The 24,325-nt window shown below is 32.5% G+C and overlaps 1 protein-coding gene, 1 long non-coding RNA gene and 1 pseudogene across 2 annotated transcripts; 1 reads left to right on the top strand and 2 right to left on the bottom strand.

The window, feature by feature from the left end:
- Window positions 1-15,695: 15,695 nt before the first annotated feature.
- Window positions 15,696-17,782, top strand: LOC146919525 (putative receptor-like protein kinase At1g11050 pseudogene; annotated as a pseudogene).
- Window positions 17,783-17,808: 26 nt separating this feature from the next.
- On the bottom strand, window positions 17,809-18,913 carry LOC146919524 (uncharacterized). Its single transcript, XR_015011516.1, has 2 exons — window positions 18,549-18,913; window positions 17,809-18,466 (listed from the first exon to the last, which is right to left on the bottom strand). It is a non-coding gene; the product is annotated as an uncharacterized LOC146919524 (long non-coding RNA).
- A 2,709-nt stretch (window positions 18,914-21,622) lies between these two features.
- On the bottom strand, window positions 21,623-22,946 carry LOC146919523 (F-box protein At2g27310-like). The gene has a single exon (XM_085712958.1). The coding sequence runs from the start codon at window positions 22,781-22,783 to the stop codon at window positions 21,872-21,874; it is 912 nt and encodes a 303-aa protein (XP_085569084.1). The 5' UTR covers window positions 22,784-22,946; the 3' UTR covers window positions 21,623-21,871.
- Between the last annotated feature and the right edge of the window lie 1,379 nt (window positions 22,947-24,325).

Here is a 24,325-nt window from a genome sequence, read left to right as displayed (position 1 = left end):
TCAGGGATAGAGTATTAAATAATGTGCTACTTCTCATGGGATGAAGCCAAGCCATGAAAGGGTGGGGTTCAAAAACAACAAAGTGGCGTATATGCAAGGGAAAGGAAAAAAAGTTTACTATGACACATCATTCCGAGAATATATGCAGGTTTCAAATCCCGAAACTTGTAAATTTCCCAATCAAAATATCAAATTATAGCTGCCCCAGCAGCCTCATCGCATAAGGACGACTTCTATATGAGAAATGTTGATACACGTCCACTCAAAAATTAAAAGGGGTGTATTAGCATGATACACCTTTTGTTTTGAAGAAAAAACCATTTTTTTCTTTCTTCAAAAGTAATTAATGAATGTCTTTTAGAGTTATTTTGCAACTCAACCCAACTTTTTCTCACTCCTTATCTAACTTATTTCTAATACTAATAACAATGTTAAGAAAAATTGTCAACCCTAATTCTACTACTCTTTGGCGTCAAAGATGCTTTGTTGTTATTGGTCCACATGATTTTGTAACTCATCTATTTACTAAATATTTCCATTTATATATATTAATTCTTATATTTATTATGTAACTCACCATTTGAGCTTTGTAACTTTCCACTATCTATTTTTACATATTTCAACTACATTGAAACTTGCCTCATTCTAAAGCTTGGATTGTGCCTATGTGGCACACCTAAAAAAGCTTCTCATAACACCTCTAAAAAAACCTTTGCTATCTCCTCTTAATCTATCTCTTTTACTAATAACTTTCATTGAATTGTGATTATACCAAACAAAAAACTAATGCATGAAATTAAATATGTAACTCCATCTTTCATATGAAAAGTTAGAGTCAAATGTTAACCAAATTTTTAGCTTCCCTTGCACATGCGTTTTTATGGTTCATGTGGACATAATGGTCAGGTTTAACTAACTGTTAAGATCTTTTGATCTTCAATTCTACATCTAATTCAATTCATAAGGTTGGGAATGTGAAAATGAAATGTTATCTACTTCTAAAATCTCGCCATACTTGGTTCCCTTCTTCCTTTCTTTTATTTTTGTTCATGAATTTAGTTTTTTGAATCCATAAATGGTTAATATATGTGCAAAATATAAGATGTGAAATATCTAACCCAGATAGCTTATTTTTTTCTTCTGAGATTGATAGTTTTATTCTTTTTTGATGCAATCTTTTGCTTTCAGCATTGTGTCATATAAATTTTGGCTTTTGGACATCATCACTTTATTCAAGTAACTTTCAGGTGGTGCTCTTTAATTTTGTATTGTAATTTTTCCCTTATTTTCTTTTCACGTATATAACCAACACTAATCTCTCATATTCCTTTTTTACTCATTATATGTTGCATTTGATCATTTTTCTCCTGATCTTTTGGCTTTACCACTAGGTTTGTTGTTGATGTCAATGACACAAAGTAAACTATTTTCTACATTTTTTTTAACCATGTTATTCAAGTGTTCTAATCTTATTGTATAATCTTTACTTCACAGGCTGGGAGTAGTTAAAAACAAAGGTGCGCATACCTTTGTGGACGATTTCTCTAATATGCTAATTGATGAGAAGGTATTGGTTGTTCCTCTTAAATTGACTATATGGTTAGGTTATGTAATTATCTATACTTATCCTCTTTCATTTGTATTGCTCAGTTTATTCTCTTATATGAATATGATGTTGTTTAAGAAATTAAGAAATTTCTTAGTTGTTTCAAGTGTTTATTTCTAATATTTTTCTCTATGATTCTAAGAACTCCAACTCAATACACATGAAGGCCACAAAGGAAATAAATAGGAAATCAAAGTAGAATGCATTTAGATTTGTACCAAAATAATCTCATAGTCAAGTAATGTAATTTCCTACTTCTTATGAATTAACATAATTCGTTGCAAGTGGATTTATCATGTAACATAATTTTCTACTTATTATGAAGTTAATTGAGTGATGACAACTTATATTAGTCTAACATAAATCGTTACATGCAGATTTCTTTATTTATATATATATTGCGCCTTCTACAAGAGGAATCACATTTTGTATTTTTTTAAAAATTGGCAAAGATGTATTTAAAGAACTCCGATCCAAGCACAAGATGTTCGCAAATAATAGTGACGACAACTTATATTAATCTAACATAAATTTTTGCATGTGGATTTCTCTCTCTCTCTATCTCTCTCTCTCTCTCTCTCTCTCTCTCTCTCTCTCTCTCTCTCTCTCTCTCTCTCTCTCTCTATCTATCTATATATATATATAAAATAGGGAGATGGTGTGACGACAAAAAAAAAACAGCGGAATAAAATGACTGAGAATATATTGACTTTTTTTACATTCCTAATTTTAATTATATGACATAGGTAATTGAACAATTGTAGTTTTTTTCCTTTTTTTTTGGGAATTTTCAGGTGTGAATCACATATTCTATTATAAAAAAGAAAGATGTCAAACCACATTTGATTATAAGTTAAGTTTTTGAATAACAAAGCCAGTCATAAGCATAGTTCATATGATCCGAGAGAAAGACAAAGAAAAATTGACAAAGTTGCCTCACGGTGGATTGACTGTCCGAGAATACATTAGTCATGCTATTATTGGTCATTGAACAATGCATTCATTATATGCAACTTCTTCCAAGCTTCGTTTTTTCTATATTGATGTTATGGTGTAACAAATTTGTGAAACTAATGTTTTAATTTGTCACAAGTGAATCTAAACTTATTTCACAAGACCGGTCCTAATATTTTTTTCTTCAAGGGAGACTGGTCCTAATATATGTGACTATCTTTTATGTTTGGTCATGTATGTATTGGTAAAATATTTCTGAAACAACTATTATCGCAAAACTCAAACTAATTTTTTTTTCTTGCAAGCTTCATTTTTTCTCTATTGATGTTAATAAGTAACTTCATGAAGTCCATCACATTTATTTTCATATATTATTTTTCAATGTAAATGACCCGTGCGGTAGCACGGGTAAACGGTCTAGTTTTAACTAATCATTATTTTTAATCAATATGGCAAGGTGGAATGGTGAAATTTTGGGGTTGAAATTCTTAATGTTTTTAGCCATCAACATTAGATCGAATGATGAAAATTTGAAGCCGAAATCGTATAATTGTAAATAATCTTGAATTTGGGAGTTTTTTTTCAAGCCGTGAAAATTTGGGGTTGAAGAGTCTAGAATGAAAGAAAGGATTTGGGTGTCACAAGTGCATTGTAAGACTTTTTCTCCAAATGGTTAATCGACCCTTATGCACCATTTCCAACACTTGCGTATGTTTTCGTCTTTTTGCTCTTTTTATTGCGTTAACGCTTAAAAATTAGTCCATAGGTCTAAAAGTATGTTGGTTTGGTCTATATTTTTGTATGTATGTATGTATGTATGAGTTGAAAATGGGATTGATGACTTTAAAAGAAATCATATTTGATATGTATGACTTATTTGGATGAAAAACAAATGAGAAATGATAGTTGTACAATTATTTTGAGAGAATTTTTGGACAACTTTCAGTCTTATTGTGTTTATACATTTTCTCTTTCTTTTTATCTCAATATTATCTTTGACTAATAAGAAGAGAGAAAAAGAATATTATCTTAAAAATTGTTATAAAATGGTGGTACTTATACAAATATATATCATTTTGACAAAATGGTGTACAAATATCATTACTCAAACAAATGAAATATCACATGATATGTACACTTACTCTTTTTGGTAAAATCTTTTTCATCTGTGCCAATTAATTGATAATTGTGAGAAAAAAACACCATATTAATGAAACTAATAGTTGGTGCTAGATGAAGATGGAAGACGTGATAGTACCGTCTTATCAGATAGTTTGATTATTATTTTCTTCTAAACTAACAATATATGATTTGAAGCTAAAGTTCTCATTAACTTCTCATAAAAAGAATGTTCTCATTTACTTGTGGATTAATCCATTATAGTTAGGCGTGTAATCAAAATAATAATCATTCTAGATTTCAAATTTCCAAACGTCTAGAATCGCCTATCAAATTTCAATTGCTTATATATGAACCGATCAATGATCCAAAAGTATTTTATACGCCCTCCGTTTCACAATAACTGTCGTTTAAGGTTTCTGCATTTGCTAACAGATTTTGTGTGGGACCGGTTTATACAATGTTTTGCTCTCACTTCAATCAAACCTCGTCGGTTAATGTTGAAATTTATCTCATGAGGAGGCAGGGGCGGACCTGAACTCACAATGTTGGTGAGGCACAATTTTTTTGTCAAATAATTAAATAAAACTAAATTTAATAAAAATTTATATTAAAAATAGTTGTAGCAACCAAAATTACAAAAAAACAATACTCTATTTTTCATTTGTTGAAAATGAGTTAAAATTACATCATTACTAATTGTTCTAAGAACATCTCTTTCTATATATGTTATAAGACGATCATTTAACCGTTGATCACTCATCTTGTTACTTAGTTAACTCTATACATATTCTTCATCCTAATTCAATTTCAATTTCAAACAATATAAAATCAATTTTAGTAGTCAAAACCTAATAATAGCTTGACAAACATATATATGTCACTAACAATAAAAACTCAATTTTTAGGTATTTTGTAAAACCACTTTCCAACAAGTAGCAAAAAAAATATAGCTTGATAATCACAAAAACTTATATTACTTAATATTAATATTAAAATAAATAATTAATTTCATTCTCTATTTTTTTATAGAAGTAATTTCATTCTCTATATGTAAAAAAAAATACTTCATGTTATTATACGTGCTTTGTAAAACATAGATAGATAATAAGTCCCACGTCGGCAACATTGCAAGCTTTTTTTTTTTTGAAGAAGCAACCTTGCAAGCTTACAAAGCCAAACTATTATATAAATAGGTAAATAACATGAGGCAAATGTAGAACAATTCTCTTTGTGCTGCATCAAATACACTACACTAGTTTAAAATTTTTGGCTATGCTTGTGTTTTGGACTAAACAAACAAAAAAAATTGGATGAGTTTGGCGTGACACTTGCCACACCAGGACCTTAACAGGTCCGCCCCTGTGAGGAGGTTACGACGTTTCATTTATATAACGACCAAAGTTACAGTCGCTATGAAAGAAATCTATACTAGTATTTCTATTTTTTATTATAATTTTGATGTAGTTATAGCTACACCAAATCTCATGTAGATCCGTACTTAATTGAGAGGTGAATGAAATATAATCAAAGATTATTTATGATATTACAATGACTTTTGTGATTTACTTTATAAATTTTGTATGATTTGTCTTTGACCTAAGCACGTTAACTATGTTAAAGAAGCTCGTTAACTATGTGCTGAGTGATATCTTCAAAATACTATGATATGACACCTTTTTAATGCTATACATTTTTTTTTGACAAAAACAAAATGATATTCATTCATTCAAATTGAAAGATTACATTATTCAACACCACTAAAAACGTAAAGGATGAATCTGCGACCAAACTCACAACATCCAAGTTAATGGCATATAATGTCACAATGCCAACAAAAATATATGATAAAATTAAAGTGACCGGAATATCCATGGCCTCCGGATATGCAACGTTGACGCCCAAATCTTTGATTGAATAATCGATCTTTCAATATGAATCAAATGATCACCGCACGAAGACGGGAAATCAAACAACGCCGCACAAAACGACGAACAACAAACCACCACACTTAGACGATGAAATCACAAAGAAAAAAAAATCTAGATCTATGTGAAAATCACTTATTTAGATTGAAATATAGAGAAAAAGATGAAGAGAGATGATTTCAGGTCAAGAATTGACCCAAAACCACCCCTTAATAAAGAAATTGTAAGAGAAAACCTAGAGAGATAAAACTAGGGTCGGCTTGTTGGAGAGGGAGAGGGGAGGACTAATGCTATACATTATATACATGTATTTCCCTCTCAATATCTTCAAAAGTGATTATGAACACTTACAATTGTGTATCATCAAATGTGATCTTTATATTCAAATAGCATATCTTTTCATTCACTTTGATATGAAGGTATTTAAACACAAATCATTTTCATTTAAACCCACTTTTAATTGAATTCATTTTAATCAAAGTCAAATTTTGCCTACATATCAGAGTATGAAGTTATGAACTCTCCCTACAAAAAATAGGAGCATGAAGTTATGAACTCTCCCTACAAAAAAAAATCAAAGATTAGCGCTTCAATGCCTTATTTGTAAACCCCAAGTAGTTTGAGTAGTAAATTGAATCTTATAGGGGGGAAAACGTACTTATAAAACCATATATATGATTATGTGTGCAGGAAAGAAGTGTGCCTCATATTTGATAATGAAGTGTCGAATAATATATGAATGAGAAAACTAATAAAGAGTGAGAAGGACATAAATCTGAAAAAAAAAAAAAAAAAAAGTAAATGAAATGAATATAAGAGTGATGTGAATATGTCACTGGAACTAGAGTGAGAAGGACATAAATCTGAAAAAAAAAAAGTAAAAGTAAATGAAATGAATATAAGAGTGATGTGAATATGTCATTTGTCATTCATTGGAACTACTACTAGAGTGAGAAGGACATAAATCGAAAAAAAAAAAAAAAAAAAGTAAATGAAATGAATGTGATGTGAATATGTCATTGGAACTAAAGTGAGAAGGACATAAATCTGAAAAAAAAAGGTAAATGAAATATTCACATCACTCCTATGCTTTGAATGCTCCTATTCAACATAGGACTTTTTTTTTTTTTGACAAATATTCAACATAGGACTTTTGATACACTTCGTCCTAGATATTAACGTGTACGGGTGAACAAAAACACAATTTTAATGAAAAAAAATGTTTGTAACAGCGTTCCATGAATTATGTGTTCAAAGCACTGTTTAAGATATGGTTGTTAGAATCTTTCAAAAAAAAAAATATGGTTGTTAGAAGAAATGATTTTGGGGAAATTAGTCACTTTAGTCCCTGAATGGGGAACGATTTGTCAATTTAGTCCCTGAATGCAGATAAATTGCAAAATAGTCCCTGAATGTAGACTTTGTTAGTCAATTTAATCGCTGAATGCAGACTCCGTTAGTCAATTTAGTCCCTGAATGTAGACTTCGTTAGTCACTTTAGTCCCTGAAATTGACCATGCAGGGACTGTTTTGCATATTATCTGCATTCAGGGACTAAATTGACAAATCGTTCCCCATTCAGGGACTAAAGTGACTAATTCCCCAATGATTTTGTGGGTCTCTAATGTTTTTTGTTTTAGTTTATTTGACCCCATTGTCTTCTTTTGGTTTAGTTAAGAATTTTAGTATTTTTAATACTTATTTCTTTCTTTCTAGTTCTCATGATTAATCAGAGACTTATGTAAAGTGATCTAATTAATTTAAGTATAGTTTCATATGTTAGCAAATTTTGATTTTGTTTATGAACCTAAAAGTCAAATTTATATTTTGGTTTAATTGCTTTAGGATTGGAATTTGGGAATTCTGGTCTTCAAACTAAGTCTTCAAGATTCTACATCTGACTTGATGAATGTGACTATTGGTTTATTATCGAGAAGGTGGTATTGGAAGCTGAGAAGAGATATATTAATAGAAAATTTATAATTAAATAGTGATAAAAAAAAGCTAAGAATATATCACATGGAAATGGTGATTTGCCAAGTGGATCAAATTTAAAACAAAGATATAACCAATATATAAATAACTTTGCTAAGACATATATTGTCAAAAAAAAAACTTTGCTAAGACATACACCATCCGGTCATAAATATAAGCAAAAATTTACTTTTTAGGTTCATTCAATAAATGATGTATGTAGTCTATTTAATAGTCCACATACATCATTTATTGAATGAACCTATGTTATACCCTAATTTTGGACCTAAAAATACTTGCTCAAAATGTTTTTTCATCTCTGATATGTGCCTATTACTATTGAGTGATTGCCAATCTGATATTGTTTGCCCTGATATTTTACTATGTTCAGCTGTGCCTTTGTCTATATTTTCCTACATTTCAAGCCATCCAAAATGTTCTTCTTGCATATCAAGTCATTTGAAATAGTCTCTGATCAATTGCATGTTTCTCTGCATTTCATTTCAATCTTATTTGCAAAAATTCATAACAAGGGCATTTTAGTCATTTCCTATGTTCAAACTCATTTTAAATCCCTGAAAATTGCTTCTGAGTCTTTTCAATTTGCTTGTATAAATTCTTGCTTAATTCCATGTTAAGATCCATTTCAAGATTGCATTTGAGTCATTTTGAGTCAGTTTAGCCCATAGGGGCATTTTAGTCATTTCCTGTGCTAAAATTCCTTTTAATCTTTGGAAATTGTTTCTAGGTCCTTTCAATTAGTTTGAACAAGTCCCTGTTTTAATTCCATGTCAAAATCCATTTCAAAAATTGCATCTGAGACATTTTGAGTCAGTGTAGTCCTAGGGGCATTTTGGTCATTTCACACAAAATTTTGACAGAGAGAGGTTACTTTAAAGTACCTCATTTGTGTAGTTGGTTCATTTTAGTCCTTTTTGTTTCGTTTTTTTTCGTTTTACCAATTTTATTCCAATTTTATTATTTTCATTTTAGTCCTTCAAAGTTTCGAAAATTGCATATAAGTCCTTTTGGTTTTAAATTTGTTTTTTTAAGCCTTTTTCTTGCAGATTAGTCCCTTTTCATTTCAGTCCTCAAATTTTGCAAGTTTTCATTTTTTTAGTCCTTTCACTTAATTGCAGAATAGTCCTTTTAATTTTGTTATTTACAGATTAGTCCTTTAGGTTTCCATAATTTGCAGATTGGTCCAAAGTCAAGTCCAGTGTCCAATTCAACGTGGCAAGCACTCATTGGCTATCAAGCACACATGTCACCTATATAAAGGCCCAATCATCACTGTCCCATTGAGATTACGCCAACTCATCAAATCACAGAAACAGAATCAAAACTTTCTCTCTCTTGGCAGTTAGATCAAAATTCAGAAATCATCAAGAACAATGAAGAACTCAATGAAACCCTAGTTTTTCCAGAATCAAAATTGAGTCAAATTGAAGCAATTTCTTCGCAGTTCTCAGAGATTCAAGAGTGAATCTTCATCATTGAACTACGTCCTCTGCAATTCCAGCACCAATTCATCTCAAAGACGAACTGGTACGATCACAGAGGGTTTGAGAGAAGTGAGAAGAAGAGAGAATCGAAGCAAGTTTTGAACCAGTGAAGAAGAAAGAGGGAAGAACACCGATTTATTTTCTGTCCAAACTTACCAGAAGCTTTCACGGATCTTTTTGTTCGAATCTCCAATTCGAAGTTCAAGTAATCACCAAAACTTCTTCGTTTTCATTGCAAAAGCTCATCGAAGGTTTTTTTATAAACGGTGAATCGAAGTAGATTAACAAGTTCTCAGACTTGTTCTTTCAAAGAACTTTGAAAAGATTCGAAAAAGTTTGAAACCAAAAGATTCAAGTGTAGATCTGCTCATATCTAAGCCTCGTTTTAAAAAACCAGTTCCAGAATCACAAAGAGGAGACTCAGACGAACACAACGATGTGAAAATATTTTAGAAAACGTTCAGGTACGGTGGCGCCACCGGCGAACCACCGTACCTCCGCCGTCGTGTTCGTCGGAGAAGATGATCAGAGAAGAAGAGAGTTGCAGAGCTTCTCTCACTAGGAGAGAGCTTAGAGAGAGAAAGAGAAGTGAAAAGTGAGTTGAACCGGCCTCTTAACCCTTATATAGACCACTGAACCAAACCGGTTCAACCCTGGTTCACCTCTGCTTCGCCTTTAACCATCAGATCTAGGGTTTGATGGAGCTGGATCAATCCAACGCTCCTGATGCGTTTGGATAGTCCAGATCCATCAAAGACCTTGGGCCTAGGCTTCTTTGTACTGGATTTCGTTTTCTTGCCTTGATTTTGCTATTTCAACAATGTTTCTTGCTGTTTGAACCCCTGCATGCTTGTTTTCGTACTATAAAATTCCTAAACAATTTTTTTCAATATTTTCTTGTTATTTCCAATAAATATTGATGTGTTTTACATATTAACCTTGATGAAAATACATGAAAATAATTTGTTCTTTGTTAATTCAATTCTTTTTTTTCATTCTTTGTTAAAAATCTTGTTAAAAACTTCTAAAAATTTTGGGAACTTTCTTGCAACTATTTTGACACTTGAAACTTGTTTCTCATGATATTTTGGTATGTTGAAAATTGATAAAAAAATGTATGTGGAATTTCCTTGTGATTTTGTGTTGTTTTTTTTTTTTGTCTTTGTCAAATTTTGTGGAGCTTCTTGCATGTTTTGATTCCAATTCTTTTGCTCATAATAATTGTTGCTTGTTGAGTAATTTTGAGGTTTTGTTTGTTGTTCAATTTGGAATATTTGGTGCTGTTTGTGATATATGATAATTGGTTTCTTATATGGCAAGTTACTTGAATTTTAGTATGTGAATTAGTGCAAAATAGACTTAAGAATATACCATAACTCTTTGGCTTGTGATTTTCTTGTAACTCTCATATTAGGGCTGAACTTTAAAATTCTTTGAAAAGTGTCATGATGTGAGGGTTATGAGTCTTTTGTTTGCTTGAGATTTTTGGTATTTTGTTAAGGGTATTTTACCACTTTTTCTTGCCATTTTACCATGTTGTTATGCCTTTTTCCTTGCCTATTTTTCTATCATTCTATGCCTATTATTACTAACCACTTTGTTCATTGTTTCATAAGCATCCCTCATCATCTTCATCTCCCTTCCCATTTCTTTTCTATTGCACTTTACTTTGGCTTTAATTCATTTTATGTGAGATTAAGTTCTCACAAAGGGAAGTAGTTTGTATTTAGGCAAATGATGTAAAGGACAATGGACTCTAATGATGTACACCGACACAAGCACCGACACATGCACACACCTTACATGGATGCTTTAGATGTATGTTTAGGAATCACGATACCTAGAAAAATTCTCTTTTCCAAAAAACATGAACAACTTCACTCAAATGATTTTCCAAATAAACCTTGGGATCAAAATCCCATTGAATTTTCTCTTTGCTTTCTTAAACAAAATCTTAATGAACTTTAATCATACTTAGACTTCTTTTTACAAAATAACTAATTCCACCTCACATTTTCAAAACCTGATGTCCTTGAGACCTCTCTCTCTTATTCTTCAAAATTCCATTTTCAAAATTAAAATCAACCAACAAAAACAAAAACATTTTTTGGAAGAGAACTACATGGAGTTTGATCCTTAAAAGGGTACGTAGGCAAGAAGTCAAAACTTCTCCAAGTCCAATAAAACAAAAATCTAAACACATTCTTCTCCCTCCAAATCTTCACTTAGTAAACCCTTAACGGTCCATTTGGTGCGCAGGATACAGAGACAGGATATGATAGAAGTATCATATCCTACTTAAATCTCATGTTTGGTGCACCAATAGAATAGGATAATTTAATCCTCCTACTTATCCTATCCTGTCCATCCTTCATTATTCTAATCCTTTGTTTTAGTTGGGTTACAAACAGGATAGCACAAAAACGCGCGTACCCTCTTCGATTCCCTTGACTCCCACTCTTTGTAATTTAATCCCAATTGTCTCCATATTCTCTGTGATTGCCACCCCTCTCCAGAGCATTATTCCTTTCACCGACTCCACTCCCGCATCTTTTTCTGGTGATTCTTTTTTTACGGAGCCAAACCTATGGTGAATGAAAATTGCTGAAATTTAAGATATTTTCAATTGATTCAATTTGCGATTGCCATTGGGTTTCAATTTCAACTGATTCCTCTTATTTGTAGTTTTGCATGTAGTTTTTGCTTGTTTTCCCCTCATGGTTGCTGTTTGTATCTTAGAGGCTGTGTTGCGGTGGTGTTGCTCTCTGCATAATATTCATATCGTGTACTTTCTGTGTGTTTTTTATTAATAAATTTGCATTTGCTTCCTAAAAAAAAAGTTGGAGGTTTTCTCATTTTATTTATTGATTTTGCCATGGATGATTCTGTTGGTGGTGTTTACGTGCCTGTCAATGAATTTTGCTAGGTATTGATTTTGCCATATTTAAAAAAATAATATGTATTTTTTGAAAGAAAAATAAATGTATTTGTTTCACATTTAATTAATATGTATCTATATATAAGTTATAATGTTTGTTATCATGTGTGCACCAAACACGTGATAGGATAAATGTTATCATGTCACTATCATATCCTATCCTTATCCATTTCTTTATCCAATCATGTGTCTATCCTATCATATGCGCCAAACGGGCCCTAAGTGTAAATATCATCTTTCAAATAGCATTTAAAAATAAAGCGCGCGCGTAGAAAGTAAAGACGGTTCATATAGGATACTATAGTCGTTGTGGGTGCCTAACACCTTCCCATAACGAAAACAACTCCCGGACTTCGATTCTCAAGGGTTTTTTCTTATTTTTTCCTTCCCAAGAAAAAATAAGATATCAAAGGTTAAAAGGTTCAAACTTAATCAATGTTTGACACCCGAAATACCAAGATAAAACAACCTAAAAAATAAATTTTTGCTTATATTTGTGACCGGAGGGTGTATGGTTGTGATTATGTAGAGAGCATAATTTTTTTGGGGTATGGTTTGGCTTATATGTTCGTCTTTTTATTAGGAAACTCACATGTATGTGCAGCCAAGAATCATGGGGACATGTGTATCATGGTACGTTTCTCTATAATTGTGACTTGGGGCCTTATATTATGGCTGTGATTCATGCCATTGGTATTTGGTTAAAACAGTTCCAATGAAAGCTTTCAACTATTGCTCAAAAGAGGGCTAGGAAAAACGCAAATGGAGGGTGTGTTTGGTAAAAAAAAGAAGCTATTAGAGTGATGTCAACATAGTCCCTTAATATCTACCAAGCTTACCAAGCTTTAGAAAATATCTACGATTTGTAATAGTCACTTAATAAATAATTAATTAGACGCCAAACTAAATGGACATAAGTTACATAATCTAAATGTCATTAACGTACAATTATTCTTCTTCTTAATTCAACGAAATTCATTAAACTAAAAGAGAATTAACTTCAACAAGTTAAAACTGTTATTTCATGCTAGTAGCTTAGCTACGAAATGATGCTTCTGATTGGTGGCTATATAGCCCTAGCACGCCTCCTTCTTGCATTGAAATAGCCAGCAAGCTAAAGCTGTTATTTCATTTTCAAGTATGGTCAATTCGTTTCCTCAGAAAGTGAATAATAAATATTAACCAAAGCCTATATTTTTGAATAAAGTCACAATTGGGAATACTCTATCCGTCCCTCAATAGATGACCTAGTTAACAATATAGTACATTGTTGATTTGACATACTTTGACCTTATTTTTCTACTAATTCACAAAGATAAATAATATCATGTAAGATGTTGGATTCGTCTAGATGAATATTTTTAAAATATTAAATTTTCATAATTTTTTAGTTGAGAATTGAAGATATCAAAGATAAAATATATGCATTGATACATGTATCGAAGTCAACTAGATCATCTATTAAGTAACGGAGGAAGTATAATGTGTCAGCCTTAGATCAGTATGGTCAATTCGTTTCTCAGAAAGTGAATAATAAATATTAACTTTTGTTAATTTGCTTTGCTTCCCATAATTGTCGTACAGAGATTCTGCTCTTCTTCTTCTTATTCATAGGACTTTAATTCGTACGTTTCCTGTGGGACCATGGGCCACAGCTGCTCCTATTTAACATAAGACCTTTGAGACACTCCGTCCTAGATCTTAACGTGTACGGATGAACAAAAACACAATTTTAATGCAACAAAATGGTTGTAAGTTGTAACAGCGTTCCATGAATTATGTGTTCAAAGCACTGTTTAAGATATGGTTGTTAGAAGAAATTATTTTGTGGGTTGTGGGTCTCTAATGTTTTTTGTTTTAGTTTATTTGACCCCATTGTCTTCTTTTGGTTTGGGGCATGGCCTATTCTTAGTCCTAATTCTAGTTTAGTTAGATATTTTAGTTTTTTTCTCTTAAAAAAAAAAGATATTTTAGTTTTTTATTTTTATAATACTTATTTCTTTCTACTTCTCATGATTAATCAGAGACTTATGTAAAGTGATCTAATTAATATAAGTATAGTTTCATATGTTAGCAGATTTTGTTTAAGATTTTGTTCTAAGTAAAGAGATTTTGTTTATGAACCTAAAAGTCAAATTTATATTTTGGCTTAATTGCTTTAGGATTGGAATTTGGGAATTCTGGTCTTCAAACTAAGTCTTCAAGATTCTTCATCTGACTTGATGAATGTGACTATTGGTTTATTATCGAGAAGGTGGTATTGGAAGCTGAGAAGAGATATATTAATAGAAAATTTATGGTGGCTTTTAGGGTACACAAATTTATACACAAATGCATTATTAGCCATAGGTCTATAGTATTAAAATTCAATGAACCAGATTTTGTTAGAGCAATTCAATGTACTTCTTACTCCTTTTCTTTCCTTTTTTTATTTCTTCTAGTGACACACATAACATTAAAACATTAAACCATTATAAAATTTATTCAAAATTAAATGTCATTATTTTAAATCTGAACCGTTAAAGTTGTAAATAGCAGTACTCTTTCCTCTCTTTTTTTCCTTCCAATGCTACACATTAAACTATTGTTTCAATTATTAATTTTTTGGATAGAAAAATTATAATATTTTTCCTTCTTAATCAATGATACATTTTTTGTTATGTATTCTTTTTTCTTTTTCTTTTTTATAAATGTGCATATTCATAATAAACCTCACGGGCGAACTTTGATATGAATTCATTAATTTTGGGGTGACCTTTGTTACATATAAATTTGCTTTTTTTATTTCTTAGAGAACAATTTATAAGGAAGATGTACCACTTATTAAGAAGAAGAAAATTTCTGTAAAGAAAAGAAGAAGAAAATTAACAATAGTTTTGTAAAAGAAATGAATTCGTAAAAAAAAAAAAATAATTAATTTTTTATTTCTATTAGTTGATTTAAAATAATGTTTTTAAGCATTGAATTGTTTTTTTGAAAAGAAAATTATTTAATCATTAATCTGTGAAAAAATAGAGTTTGACACTAACACCAATCAAATATAAGCTAATTATTTTAATTTAACTTTTTTTTTAATTCATGATTTTTTTTTATGTATATATAAGTGCAACTTTTATTTCCTTGAAGATTCACTAGTTCACTACTAAGTTGACATTCTTAAATCTAAGCCATTGAATTTTTAAACTCTTGAATCAATGGTAAAATGAACATTTGTGTATGGGTACACAAATTTAAGCACTTGTGTAACTCAAAAGTCACCAAAATTTATAATTAAATAGTAGTAATAAGACCAAAGCTTTCAAGGGGGAAGGGGTCCATTGGAATTAAAGTCACCTATGGTGAGAAATTTAGTTATTTTTGTGATATATTTTTTTACTGTAGAGACTTAAAGATAAATGTGTGATATTTTTTACTGTTGAGACTTAAAGATAAAGAATTAAAGTCACATTGGACGAGTCACGAGATACAGCATGCGTACAGAGATTCTTTTCTCTGCTCTTCTTCTTCACATTTCCATTCTTCATCATTTTCTTTTCCTCTGCAAATTTTTTAGAATCTTGCCTCCAATGGCAAGAATTGATTACAACAAAATCAATTCTTTTGTATATAAATATCACTCCCTTACTATTATTTCTTTCAAAACCAAAAACTATCTAAGAATTTATTAACAAATGGCAGCAAACACTGAAGACATTGTTTTGATCCACTTTGATGCACAAATCAGGCAGTTGGATGACAAAATCAGAATGAAGGGTTCGCTGATTAGTTTCTTGGAGCAAGACCAGGTACACAATTACAGCCGGCAGCAGAAAGATGAAATGCTTGCTGAAGCCAAGAGAGATGTGGAAGAGTTGGGTGTACACAAGAATGCTCTGATCGTATCAAAGAACGAGTATGTTGCTGCTAAAGCTAATGAGGATGCTCGTCGTGGTCGTGGTCGTGGTCGTGGTGGTGAGTGAAGGTTGGCGACAAGGAAGGAAGGAAGCAAGCAGCTGTGTGTTTTTCATTTTTATTTTTAATTAAGTTTTTTTTTTTTTAATTAAGTTATGTGTCCCCAAAAAAAAAGTCATGTGTGTGTTCGTACTTAATTGTGATGTTTGTATTATTTATATTTATGAATGAAATTAAAGCTTTGCTTCCTAATTATTTTTATTTTTAATATATGGAATAATACAATTGACCTACTACAAGAAAATATCATTTAATATATGGTTGTGTGAAAGAGAAAAAAATAATATCATGTTCATGTTTGAAGATTGTATACTGAGTTATTGAGAAAGGAGTGACAAAAACAATTGATTAATTTTTTTTGAAGTTTCTAGATACATGTGGTAAGTGGTAATGGTGATTTGAGTTCTGAAACTAGATGTGGCATTCGTACTGATGCTGGTTTCAAAGTCACTGCACAGTACTATTGATCCAAAAAAATTCAACCAAGTGTTTTTACTTCTCAATTTGATATGCTATTGGTGTTGTGAATAAATTTGGTCCTACACATCCTGAGACAGCTGGTTGTATACTTGGTATGCCACTTTCAACAAAAGGGTCATCAAATAATGGAAAAATTTTGAAACTTGTTTTTGGGTTATTGGGTGCTCTTGTTGGTGTTGCTCTTGCTTTTGTGCTCATAATTATGTATAGGAAATGGGATGAGATGAGAAGGGAAAATATTTATCACAGGTCAATTGAAAACAGTGTTAGAGACAGTGTTTTGCCTAATACAGGAGCTAAATGGTTTCATATATCGGAGCTTGATAAGGCTACAAACAAGTTTTCACAGAAGAATATGATTGGTCAAGGTGGTGATGGTGTTGTGTACAAAGGAACACTTCCAGATTGACATTTTTGATTTGGATACTAGAGGGGATGAAGAGCTTTGCTATGAAGTTGAGATTATTAGCAAAATAAAGCATAGGAATCTTCTTGCTTTAAGATGTTGTTGTGTTACAAGTCATAGTGTAAAAGGTAAGAGAAGGTTTTTAGTTTATAATTATAATATGCCCAATGGAAGTTTAAGTTATCAATTATCAGTTAATGGTGCTAATAGGCTAACTAGGCCACAAAGGAAGAATATTATACTTGATGTGGCTAAAGGGCTAGCTTATTTGCATTATGAAATCAAACCGCCCCGATTTTTCATCGCAATATTAAGGCGACAAATATACTTTTGGATTCAAAAATGAAAGTGAAAGTTGCTAATTTTGGTTTGGCAAAACAAGGTAATGAAGGACAATCTCATCTCACAACAAGAGTAGCTGGACATATGGTTATTTAGCACCTGAGTATGCTTTATATGGACAACTAACTGAGAAAAGTGATGTTTATAGTTTTGGCATTGTGATACTTGAGATAATGAGTGGTAGAAAAGTGCTTGATACAATGATTTCACTAGTTGTTTTGATCACTGATCGGGCTTGGACACTTGCAAAATCAGGGAAAGTTGATGAAATATTTGATCAAGCAGTTAAAGATGACGGGCCGGGGAAAATCATGGAAAGGTTTGTACTTGTTGGAATTCTTTGTGCTCATGCAATGGTTGCATTAAGGCCTACTATTGCAGGGGCAATTAAGATGTTAGGTGATATTGATATTCCTAATTTACCAGATAGGCCTGTTCCACTTGGTCATGAATCTTTTCTATCATATTTGATCCACTTTCCCATCTGCTAAAGAAAAACTTGAAATATATCACCATCTCTTTATATTCTACAAGGAATTAATTAATAGATGACATAAAAATGAAGCATGGCATGGGAATCAAATTCCTGATCAGCCTAAAACAACTAAAGAAAAGGAAAGATTTATGCCTTTTGGAATCATTTCCTGAAATCTGTGTACAACTTATACAACAACATTAATCAAGAACTTTTCAGTTTTATTAAAAACACTTAATTCCAAGTGTTCTCTGTAATAGGAGAGTACATGTCCTGATCATTTGCTGCACTAGATGTTGTCAATAGCAATAGGAACCTTGCTTATGAGACCATGCATTTTGGAATTCAATCCAGTCTCAATTTTCATTGGTTTTTTTTTTGTCAATCATACCATGGTTTTCAAGCTCTAGCACATTGTTGTTTATCTCTGATATCTGACAAGCTTCTAAGCCTTTAGAGGGAAATGTTTCAGTCCTGAAATTCTGTCCAAATATACCAACCACCACATTGTTGTTTATCTTATTAGTTGTGGTATTTGAGGACTCGGTCTGCTTCTCTTGACCATCTTTTGGCTCAACGAACTCCTTTTTAGCATTTATATCTTGTATGTTGTCTTCATCATCAATGATAATAAGTTCCTTCCTGAGAGTAGGCATTATGTCGATTGCCACTGAGTTTCTGTTGTCTATCATAATCATACCAAAGACTACGGAGTCTGGCTCACCTTGTATTTGATGTTTGGTGTCAATTGTGCCAATGACTACGTCTTTGACAGCAGAGAAGCTGCACTGTAATTTTTCGATTATGCAATTCTTAGTGTTCTTGGGTATAATGCTGTGGTTAAATACTACAACTCCATTGCAAGATTACCTTCCTGTGCTCGTTGCACTTTTAGCTCTACTCGCTTTGTTATGCTAGATCGACTATCAGTGAATCCAAGTCGTGCACCGCAGGTCACTGCCCAGATGTAATGAAGAAAACAGAATCATTTGCAAAACAATTTATCTTTTAGAGCAACCACATCCATGCCACCCAAATGGGTGGTATAAATGGGACCCACACAATATATTACTCCCTCCGTCCCACAATAGATGACCCATTTGAAAATATGCAATTTTGACCTAGCTTACTTTGACCATATTTTTCTACTAATATACAAAGATAAATAATATCATATAAGATGTCGTTAAATTCGTCTCAATGAGTATTTTCAAAATATCAAATTTTCATAATTTTTTCTAGAGGAGTGCTACGGTCAGCTGCTCAAGCACTCTCTCATAACCACTCTATCTTTGATTGGGCCAAGTCATCCATATTTTAAACTGTTTTCTTGGCTACCGGTTCTTTACCTGCACTTTAATATTTTTATTTTTATTTTATTTTATTTCACTTTGTCATCCATCTACCATCAAGCATATAGAGAAGTCAGCAGCTATTTAAGGGTGTTCTTCCCCATCTAACCGCCACCGTCAACCATTTTCCTAATTAAACCACCATTAACGAAACACAAAATCTCAGCCTTTAATCCTCCATAAACCTTCTCCTACCCACATGCATTCAGAACCAACACCGCCAAATACCACAACCCACTGCACCAAAACATCATAATATTCTCCTTTCATTCATTAGAGCTACTGAAGGATACAATTGATTGACATATGTAAGATTCAAGCAAATTTTATCTTGTTGGGTGTGTAGTTTATTTTGCAGAAGCGATAAAGATGGAAAGAGAGAACAATTTTTCAAAAACTTAATTAAGCCATTTTTTAATATATAAAAAAACCCATTTTTAAGTTGATGTGTTTGGTTTGGTTTGTTAAGATCTGGAAATTGGTAGTTGTATTTGAGCAGGAGGTTGTTTTGGCCTTGGAAGTTTGTGGGTTCATAGCAGTCATGAGGAAGAAGGATGGGCGTGTTTTTTTTCTTCCCAGATTAGATAAAATAAAAATAAATTTGTGAGTGTGTGTAAACCAGCAGAACCGGTTAGCAGGTAATTGGTTTAAAAAAATTAATGATGTGGACCAATAGTTGAGAGAGTGGTTAAGAGAGAGTGTAAGAGAGATTGACAATAGCATTCCTCTTTTTTCTAATATATGATTCAAGATATTTAAGCTCAAAATTATGCATTGGTGTGCGTAATAGGGTCAACTGCGTCATGTATTATGGGACGGAGGGAGTATATTACTTCACACTTTCCAATTATTTAAACCACTCAACTACATTTTCTAAATATACATACCACTCCTCTAAAACTCTAAAATGGGTCCCACTAAACCCCACAATATATCAAAATAGTCTTTGGTTGCTTTGTAAATACTCCTTTTAATTTATTTTTTAATGAACAAAAAGCTTAAGCAACCGTGGTAATGCAGAGGAACGGTAGCAAAAATTGGAACTGGCTTCAAAGCAAATTATCAATGATACTCTGACATTGTTCCTTGGTTTTGGTGTAGGAGTGGTAGAAAAACCACCGATAATCATGCTCTTAGTAGCTGATAGAAGTATTTCCATTATTTGTCATTAGGTGCCCGTTTGGTTCAGCTTTGAATATAATTGATTCTGAGAGAATTGATTCTGATAGAATTGATTCTGACAGAATTGATTCTGAGAGAATTGATTTATGTTTGGATACAATTATGTAGAATTGATTAAACAAAATGATTTATGTTTGGATGCAATTATGTAGAATTGCTTTTGAATGTATAATTACTAAAATAGACATAGCTAAAGGAGAATTGATAAAGAATGAGAATTGATAAAGGGCAATAAAGTAAAATAACGTGTTGTAATAATAAAATATACAAACATATACACGTTGTTCAAGGAGAATTGATTCTAGAAAAGCTAGAAGCTAGGATTTGTAGCTTCATGGAGAATTGCTTTTGGAGGACAAAAGCAATTCTTAAAAGCTGAACCAAACACGTTGTTTTTGGCTAGAATTGCTTTTGGCACTATAGAGAATTGCTTTTGGGTGGTAATAAGCTGAACCAAACAGACCCTAGGTTCTTATCACAATATCACACTACAAGTACTTATATTGCCTTTATAATCTATATAAAGTATTGACTTCAAAAAAAATATTTTCTATTGAGCTTTGCTAATTTAATGCGAATTTTTCATATGGACTTTTGATGAAGAAGATACTGGCTAACCATACACAAGGGTCCATGTAAAAGATTAGTAGTGAGGAGAGAAAAGTAATTGTATAAAAATAACCTCCATTCTTGCATTTTGTGTGCTGTTTGTTTTGTAGCAGTTAACATTTTGCTATACTATTTTTGATAAGTTATGCAAGGGTGGGATATGTAGAAGAACCTTGACATGATTGGTTTGTAATTCTTTGTTAATTGTTTGCAGGAATCATCTAGTACATACGAGCTTACAGAGGTAAGCTCAGGAGGCAAACTTGGAAGGCACAATCTTCGTAACAGACTTTGCACTTGTCTGCCTATCTTCACATTAGTCTTGTATTGGATCATCCAAGGGGTCAAATTCATAAGTGCATTGTGGCTCATTTACAGGGACAACAATACAAGAGTGGATTTAGGCCAATTTTGGATTAGTTTCTAACAACTCATAAGAGCTTCTCAATTCAAATAAGTATCTAATATCCATTTATATATGAAGAACTGAACATGTCGTTACAATGTATATATGTTTACAGAGAGATTAACGAAAAGAGTTTATGAAACAATTCATATGCTGAAACTAATTTCAACTGTCTTGCTATGGATTAATATTGTTAGCATTATGCTGGGAGTAGGAATCAGACTCCGAAGTCCTAACCTTAAACATAGACACTAAACAAACAAACAAACCTTGTACCCTCTTGTTTTTGCAAGTAACCGCCTTTTATATAGGAATGTGCTTTTATCATTATGTGTCAATAATGGAAAACTCAATTGTTAATTCAAATTCAAATTCAAACTCAAACGCAAAACCACGTAGCAAACTCAAACTCAATGTTCACAATTAAAACCTTCATCCTCAGGGACTTAGGTTAGAATCAATATATAAAATAAAACCTACGCAAATATAAATTACCATCGATACATCGTGGGTCCAAATATTAATAATAATAATAATAATAATAATAATAAGGGAGTTCGAACAAGAACAACTGCTAATTTAATTACCATCATGCCACCGGCACCACGCAAGGCTTTATGAGTCTGAATGAATCTGATATGGAACTACTTGTTGATCTTCCTCTTCCCATTTTCAATAGCATTGGAGATGATTAAGCTACCATCCTTCCATGTCAATTGTTCTCCATTCATATCATCCATTGTAAAGTCAATTGAATACATGTAGAACTTCTCTTCATCACCTTCTTTCCAGCCGCACGTGATCTTCACCTCACACTTGACCATCTCTGTATAAAACCCTACAGGCGCAGGTATGAAGGTCTCAAACACCACTTCAACCTCTCTGGACACGCGAATTGTCGTCACTTTCACCGAAACAGGTTTACAAGTAGAAGGATGAAACAAGCTCCCCGCACACTTTCTATTTACATCGACAACCACACAACTAAACCTCATATTTTGTTTCAAGTATTCTTCACAACCCTCTTTCTCTTTCTTTACACTTAAGAATTTCCTTCTTTCCGCCAAGCCGCCTGGCCAATTCATCTGAAAAGTTCTTCTGGTGTCGTAGTTTAACTTCGGGTCCAAAAACCGTTCCATTATTGCTTCTACGTGTTCCATTGTTGTTGTGTCTACTAGGTCCATATAATTCAATGAAGAAAAAGGTTCCCGTTGTCCCTGTAAAAATACATCTATGGAGAACATGAAATATGTTACCGGACGAGGAGAAGGGGGAGGAGGAGGAAGAGGATGATGTTCATCAATGGGAAGGAACGCTTGGCAGAAGAAGGAACGGTAACTACGGGGGAATCTGGAGATGAATTGGCAAGGGTACTCTTTGTAAAGCAAGGAAGGCCAAGTGGAGATGCAAATCTTACGCATTAGATCATCGTTGTTTATGATCAAGTGGCGAAATTCGGGAGAGACCCATGATAACCTGATTAAGGTTTCACCGTCCAGACGTGGAAGTATGTGGAATGGAACGATGTCTTCATCTAACCTATCAAAATGATTCATGTCTGAGCTCAACCTCTTCTGTTGTGTTCAAGCGGCGGCAAACACGCAAGATTGGATCTAAGGTAGTACTCAACAACACATGACTTGTTTGTGTACTTTCCTGTGGTTGCAGATCTAGATCTTGGTTGGTTTTACCATTCAATACAGGATTTCCTTGGATATGTAATGTACTTTCACCCATCCTTGGATATGTAATGTACTTTCACCCTCACATATCATTCTAATTTCAATTTTGTCCTTTTTACCATTTTCTTTAATTTTTTGCAACTTCTAATTTTTATCATCACTCTCCATATTTCCTAGACACGTGCACCCCCACAAAGCAAAGGTGAAAAATATATCTAAGTCCGGTAGAAATGTTAGACTTTTTTTGGCTTATTAGATCCATTGGTCCCTCAATTAATTTCCATTTTTCATTCATTTTGGTCCCACAATTAATAAAAGGATAATGATGTTTATCCCGAAAAAGCTTTCCCGACCGTTATCCCGACTTTTATCCTTTTGTTGTGTGTATGCCATGCCTCCCATGTTTTCCGGCAATAACTAAATTCTATTGGCTAAGCAGTTTTCGGGATGGTCTCGGGTTGTTTTTTTTCGGGAGGAATAGCACTGCTGTTAATAAAAAGTACCTTGTGGTCCTTTAGATTTTCCTCCGTTTGCCAAATAAATCTCGACGGTTAACTTTAACTCAAATGATGTTTATGGTGGACCAACCTTAAGAGTAGTCCACCATAGATCTTATTAATATTTTTAATTTAAACCGTTTGATCTTTTTTATTAAAAGATGACCGTTAGATCATGCATGTCTACTGTATCTTCCGGTGAGTCAACAACACTTAACTATTTTTTCCATTTCTTCATCTTCATCCCTCTCATCTTCATCATTTTCTTCATACAACCTCATCAATCTTCAAACTCAACCCAAAAAATCCAGTGAGTTTATCATAAACTCAGTTTTATAGTATCCCCCTCTCCCTCAATTTAATTTTAAAAATTAATAATTAATATAATTAACAATACATAATTTTTCCCCAAATTTTTTCCACCACCCCCTTTAGCCTTGCCGCCGTGAACGAACGTCCCTTTCTTCATCTCTACTCACTCAATCAATCTTCATCTCTATTCCCTCAATCAACCTCTTTTATTTTTAACTGTTGACTTTCGGAATCTTTAATTAGAGATGAAATGAAATAAGTGAAATGAAAACTACAAGTGAAATGAAACAGGACATAAAACGTACGTTTTGCAGAAAAATTAAACAGCACACATAAAAAAAGAACCATATCCGAATCACAATCTAAACCGTGAATCAGAACCAGATCCGAATCAAAATCTCCACCACTGCTGATGAACAATAACGCAGATTCAAGGTCCTAGAGAGAGAAACTGATATGACCCAATTCGAGTAGGGATCACACTCCAGAAATTAAGAGAGAAAACTAGATAAAAGAAAAGAAATTCATTATATTTTTCATTGATTCTCATAATAAGGCATACAATGCTTATATAGACATGTGCATACTCATAATAAGATAAGTGCAC

This window comes from Medicago sativa, chromosome 5 (assembly GCF_051527215.1).
Source record: "Medicago sativa cultivar Bolivia chromosome 5, Bolivia_mono, whole genome shotgun sequence".
NCBI lineage: Eukaryota > Viridiplantae > Streptophyta > Magnoliopsida > Fabales > Fabaceae > Medicago > Medicago sativa.
Note: the sequence above shows the minus strand (reverse complement) of the source record. Positions and strands in the feature narration are given on the sequence as shown.